This window comes from Triticum urartu, chromosome 1A (genome assembly GCF_056163025.1).
Source record: "Triticum urartu cultivar PI428250 chromosome 1A, HENAU_Tu73, whole genome shotgun sequence".
NCBI lineage: Eukaryota > Viridiplantae > Streptophyta > Magnoliopsida > Poales > Poaceae > Triticum > Triticum urartu.
In genome coordinates, this window is record NC_141873.1 from 340531043 (window position 1) to 340537016 (window position 5974).

The 5974-nt window shown below is 56.5% G+C and overlaps 2 protein-coding genes across 5 annotated transcripts in view; both read left to right on the forward strand.

Moving 5' to 3' along the window:
• The window catches only part of HCF208 (chaperone (DUF2930)), a 12518-nt gene extending 12467 nt beyond the window's left edge, over positions 1 to 51 (forward strand). For both annotated transcript variants that reach the window (XR_007284546.2, XM_048675449.2), the window contains exon 7: positions 1 to 51. This exon is cut by the window's left edge and continues 530 nt beyond it. The gene's annotated coding sequence lies outside the window, so the exon portion shown is untranslated.
• A 1211-nt stretch (positions 52 to 1262) lies between these two features.
• Positions 1263 to 5628, forward strand: LOC125511080 (uncharacterized). Of its 3 annotated transcripts, none has more exons than XM_048676376.2 (3): positions 1263 to 1410; positions 1587 to 1715; positions 3653 to 5628. In XM_048676376.2, exon 3 carries the CDS (start codon positions 3691 to 3693, stop codon positions 5371 to 5373), a length of 1683 nt encoding a protein of 560 aa, XP_048532333.1. In that variant the 5' UTR covers positions 1263 to 1410; positions 1587 to 1715; positions 3653 to 3690; the 3' UTR covers positions 5374 to 5628. The 3 variants fall into 3 exon arrangements, with proteins under 3 accessions (XP_048532333.1, XP_048532325.1, XP_048532342.1); XM_048676368.2 differs by having other exon boundaries at positions 1590 to 1715; XM_048676385.2 differs by lacking the exons at positions 1263 to 1410; positions 1587 to 1715 and adding an exon at positions 1749 to 3482.
• Positions 5629 to 5974: the final 346 nt, after the last annotated feature.

Genomic DNA, 5974 nt, shown 5'->3' on the forward strand with positions numbered 1-5974 from the left:
GTTACTGTCGCGCTGGAGATCGATCGGTTAAATGGTCCACTCGTTCTTTTGTGTGAACTGGCAGCAATGGGACAGTGGGGGTCTGGCTTCGGTGCTGGGAAATTTCTGGTCGAGTGGGTGTACAAATTTTCAATGATTCTAAAAACATTGCACCGCTGCCAAGGGTATAAAAATGTCGGACCTTGTTTTCTGGGAGGGATCCAACTTACAGTCGTAAAAAGGAACATTTGAACAAGATTTGCATGGTTCGCTGCGTTCTCATCGGATATTTACTCTTTCCCTAGTTTGAATCTGCAAAAGAGGGGGAGGAGGTGAGCTGAAAAATGCTCATGTGACTAGGGAACGGTGACTGGTAAGCTCATCACAAGTCATAAATACAGTGTATGCAACGCCAGCCGATGGGTACGCACCACAAATAAATGGTGGCGCACGGCAACCGGACACGGATAGGTAGATGGACGGGCGGATCCCTCCCAACAAGACAGTGCCATCGCATGGCGTTCGTATGCAAAGTACCCTATTCCCAACCCGTGAAGTACCTGTACGTGTACGTGGTAGACCGGATGAGACACCGACACCTAATCCTGCCTTGTGTTGTGCGATTGGAAAAATCTGGTGGTTAAAATTAGCTTTGCGACGAGCTGAAAGCTACTTTCATCTGAAAAAGGAGGCGCACATGTAATAATGCGACGGGTTCCGTTGCGAACAGCGACGCAAGATGAAACCATCACATACAGTGATCGTACGATTAAAAGGTGATTTTAGAACTTATTTATATATATATATATATATCACTTAGTTTTACTGATTTTCTCAGATCAAAACACTTTCCGTTTTCTTCTCCTGTTACCACGTGTTAATGCTGAATCCAAAAAACGCCCTCAACCACAAGATGTCAAGCTTATTCAAATGGCATCGTGAGATGGTGTCAATACTAGATCGAGAAGCACTCGTGGGTAGAACAGTCGAAACGGCAGCGACCTGGATTCAATTCAAAAACCCTCCCACTCCCCCTGCCTCCAGCTGCAGCGGATGTCAGCCAAAAGCCGTAAAAGGACGCCGAGCGAGTGCCAGCAGCAGCCACTCACCGATTCAAAACCCGCGGCGCTCAAACGGTCGGATCCCCGCGGCCGCAGGTCCCCGACCCCCCACCATCCCTCCCACTCCCACGTGCCCCCCCTCCCCGATCCGACGGCCCCGCCTCGCCCCAATTCAAAACACCTCCTCGTCCCCCACTCCCCACACACCACCACAACAACTAGCAGCCAAGGAGAGCAGCGCGAGTCCGCCCGGAGAGAAATAAATTCGGAAGGCCGTCTCCCCAACGACTCGCTCGAAACTGCGCGGCGCGACGCCAGAGGGACCTGTCGGACGCGGCTCGCTCGCTACAAGTGCAGCGCGGTGGCCGTGGTGAGTGTTTTTGTTAATCATTCCCCAATCCTCTCTGCTTGCTCCTGCCCTGCTCTTCTCGCCTCTCCTCCCACTCCCACGCGCGCACGCCTACTCGCTGAGGAATACGATGCTGGTGATCTATTGACCCTTATGATGGGCAACTGATTGATTGATGATTGGCATTTTCATCGTAGCAGCAGCGGCGGCGGCGGCGGCACTAGCTCTCGTGGGTTTCTTCGCGCTGGCGGTCGGCGTCGGGAGGAGGGACGGAGCAGGGGCGAGCGGGGGCACGTCCGGCGGAGGCGAGCGGACCGGAAGGCGAGGTAACTAGCTTGCTTGCTTCCTTCATCTCCCCTTGATTTTTTCTGCACGTGATCTCTGGGCTGGATAGTGGATACGCGTCCGGTTGCCTTTCGCCTTTGCTTCCTCGCGGCCGACTTTCCCGTGCTCCCTTGGTAGCCTTGCAAGCCAAGCTAAGCATCACCGGGGCTTTTTCTCCCTGTGTCCGTCCCGTCCACATTGTAGATTTCAGAATATCCCTGCAAGTGTTTGCGAATTGTGGCGCGTGATCGTAAGTTCGAGAAAGGAACGAGAGAGATTTGGGAGCGACTTATTTCCGGCCGTATGCATCATCCTCCTTTTTACAGGTTGGGGATTTTCTAAGTTTGCGAGAAACTCCGTACTTATTTTCGAAATCCACAGAACTTTCTATGTAGGGACGTTTATGCGATTTCAGCAAAAGTACGGGTCAGACGACAATAAATCCCGTCCTCATCCGTGCCGGCGCCGAGCCGCCGACGCTGCCCACGCCGGCGCTCGCACGTCGCTGGCACAAAATACGACAGCTGTATTCACCGCGTTGCCCGCTCCCGATGACGCGTGCGGCTTTGCGTCGCCTCTCTCTGAAAGCAAATCGAAACGCTGCCCCGGGCCCACACCCCAAGCACCCCGTGCGTTCGGATCCGGGAGCCCGAGGCCGTGTGCTCTGGGCTCGGTCGGCCGCGTTTGGGTTCCCCGCGACGCTGCCGATCCGGCTCATCATGATGCGGTGCCCCGCCACTCATCCGCTGACGTGCCGGCCCCACCGTGTCCTTACGGCACGCACCTCTAGGGAAAGCTGTTGCCACGGAGAAAAAGACGTCGTGTTACGCAGATCGCGTGCGCGGTGCGTCGCTCCATGACCCGCTGACAAGTGGGCCCGCTTCCTTTTATATAACTCAAAGAAGAAGAAGTGCCTCTACCGCTGATAGTTACTAGCTACTATAGTGTTAATCTCGGGTCAGGTTAAAGTCCGTAGGATCTCTTTCTGTGCATGCGTGGCTACTCTAGAAGCTCGTGATAAAATTTGTATACGTAATATAGTTGTGGTGAGAGTTTTTTTTTTGCCTTTTTCTTTTTCACATGGCATGCAGCTTTTTGGAGGGCTTATCGGCTCGTCTACGATACGTCGCCCCACGCAATTATTTCCCCATGATTCTTTTGTGTTACGAAAGCGCCAGATCTTTGGATTACAATACAAGAAAGTACTCTAGCCTAGTGTGAAAATTATGAGTACCCAAATCATGCTCCTTTTGTCCTAAGCACTCCAAGCTTACGCTTAAGATCGCGAACTTTCCTCAGACGGCACCCACCGCCGCCCTCGGCTTAAGCCAGCCCCTCTAATGCCGAATCAAACGTTGAAACAAAATTGCTTAGAAGAAAATGCACGCGCCAGTCTGTTTTGATGCTTGGAAGTAACATGCATGCAGAGCCAAATGCTATAGTACTCGTACGTCTCCCGTTCCGTTCTAATCGCACCACTTGGCCATCTCTCCCGTTGCTGAATTTATTTATTTGCTTGTTCTCATTCACTCGTCACCTACCTGGCCCTGATTCCGCGGGTCAAAACTCAGAATGCCTCCAGCCTGAATTTATTCTGTTACCGAACAGTGCAAAGCAAGTGAGAAAGCCTGGGAATTCTGATAGGGCCATCGTACCAGCTCCTGATCTTGTGTGTCGCCGCCCGCGGCATTTAATCCTTCCGATTTCGCATTTCGTCCACCCAAAGCAATGGAAAGGCCTGCGGAGAGCATGCTAGATTGCTAGATGAGGTTAGCAGTAGCTTTCCACGACTGATTTTGATTCGTTTAAAATACGGAGGATTCCTTCTTGTGTCCCCTTCTAGCTTCTTCTTCGCTGTTTTCTTTTCCATGATTTGTCCGCTTCTTCCTTCCTTCACTGACTGAGGTGGGAGCGTCGCTAATCTAGTGGATGCCTGCAGATCACGAGGCTGAGTGTTGTAGCTGGTGCGACCAGGAAATGAGCTTGCACAGCAGTCCGGCCGCGGCCGGGGACGCGCCGACCGGGACGGCGGAGGAGCTGCTCGAGCGGGCGCGGGGCCTGGTGCCGGCCGCGCTGGACGCTGCGCGCGCGGCGACGGGGTTTGGCGGGCGGTGGAAGGCGATCGCGGCGAGGCTGGAGAAGGTGCCGCCGTGCCTGTCCGACCTGTCCAGCCACCCCTGCTTCTCCAAGAACGCGCTCTGCCGGGAGCTGCTGCAGTCCGTTGCCGCCACGCTCGCCGAGGCCGCCGAGCTCGGCGTGCTCTGCCGCGAGCCGCCCAAGGCTGGCAAACTGCAGATGCAGAGCGACCTCGACGCTCTCGCCGGGAAGCTGGACCTCAACCTCCGGGACTGCGCGCTGCTTGTCAAGACTGGTGTTCTGTCAGATGCGACGGTTCCGTCTCCTCCGGCTGAGGCGGCGGCGGCAGCGGCCTCGCAGACGGACGTGCGGGAGCTGCTCGCTAGGCTGCAAATTGGGCACGCCGAGGCGAAGCACCGGGCTGTGGAGGGGCTCCTTGATGCGCTGCGCGAGGACGAGAAGAGCGTGCTGTCGGCGCTCGGCCGTGGCAACGTGGCCGCGCTGGTGCAGCTGCTGACGGCTACGGCGCCCAAGATCAGGGAGAAGGCGGCGACCGTGCTCTGCTTGCTTGCCGAGTCCGGCAGTTGCGAGGGCTTGCTGGTGTCGGAAGGCGCGCTGCCGCCGCTCATCCGGCTGGCGGAGTCCGGCAGCCTTGTTGGCCGGGAGAAGGCCGTCATCACGCTGCAGCGTCTGTCCATGTCGCCCGAGATTGCCCGCGCAATCGTCGGCCACAGCGGCGTCCGCCCACTCATCGAAATCTGCCAGACCGGGGACTCCATCTCGCAATCCGCGGCGGCGGGCGCGCTCAAGAACCTCTCCGCGGTGCCAGAGGTCCGGCAAGCGCTGGCCGAGGAAGGCATCGTGCGCGTCATGATCAGCCTGCTCGACCGCGGCGTCGTGCTGGGCTCCAAGGAGTACGCGGCGGAGTGCCTGCAGAACTTCACGTCGAGCAACGACAACCTGCGGCGCGCCGTGGTGTCCGAGGGCGCGCTGCCCAGCCTGCTCGCCTACCTCGACGGCCCGCTGCCGCAGGAGTCCGCCGTGGGCGCGCTCCGCAACCTCGTCTCCGCCGTCTCGCCGGACAACCTCGTGTCGCTCGGCGTGCTCCCGCGGCTCGCGCACGTGCTCCGCGACGGCTCCGTGGGCGCGCAGCAGGCGGCCGCGGCGGCCATCTGCAGGATCTCCAGCTCCCCGGAGATGAAGCGGCTGGTGGGCGACCACGGGTGCATGCCGCTGCTGGTGCGGCTGCTGGAGGCCAAGTCGAGCGGCGCGCGGGAGGTGGCGGCGCAGGCGACGGCGACGCTGATGAGCTGCCCGGCGAACGCGAGGGACGTGAAGAAGGACGAGAAGAGCGTGCCGAACCTGGTGCAGCTGCTGGACCCGAGCCCGGGGAACACGGCCAAGAAGTACGCCATCTCCTGCCTCCTGGCGCTGTCGGCGAGCAAGCGGTGCAAGAAGCTGATGATCGCGCAGGGCGCCATCGGGTACCTGAAGAAGCTCTCCGAGATGGACGTGGCCGGCGCCAAGAAGCTGCTCGAGAAGCTGGAGCGTGGCAAGCTGCGCACCCTATTCACCAGGAAGTAAAGCAAGGAGAAGCGTTCTGTTTTGCCGTGAACCTGTAAAAAGAGCCGCCGTCCTGTGTTCATAGTCTCTATGAAGGCAGTGCAGACTGCAGAGAGTGGTACTGTCGTTGCCGATTTGAACCTTTTAACATACCCCGCGTTGTAGTATCGCTGGTTAATGTGCATGTCACCTATGTCAGGCAGTTGATGCATTAGTTCTTTAACTTAGGCTGAAGAATGCCAATAAAAGAATGTTCAGTGAAGAACATTTTGCCGACTTGTATTGTCTGCTGAGTTTTGAGTTTAGGGCCAATTCTGATCTCTGTTTGGCTATATACATATTAGCAAGAATCTGGGGCAGCAATCTGGTTTTATCGCACGGAAACACTAGAATCTCATAGTTCCTTGATGAAATAATTGTTGCATGTCATTGTAGTATGAAAAGCATGATAGCGACAAATCACACGCGCGGGAAGGCGAATGATTTTTCTTGATGTCATTGCCGTCCGGTACATGGTGTTTATCAGTGGGTAATTGGTCCCTTTCGCTAGTGATACTGGTGGACAGGGAAAGCATCATACCGTCACAGACATATTGATTAGCCAACCGAATTCTTATGTTTC

Excerpts from the sequence above, each read along its gene's own strand:
- LOC125511080 (XM_048676376.2), top strand. The coding sequence starts at position 3,691 with ATGAGCTTGCACAGCAGTCCGGCCGCGGCCGGGGACGCGCCGACCGGG.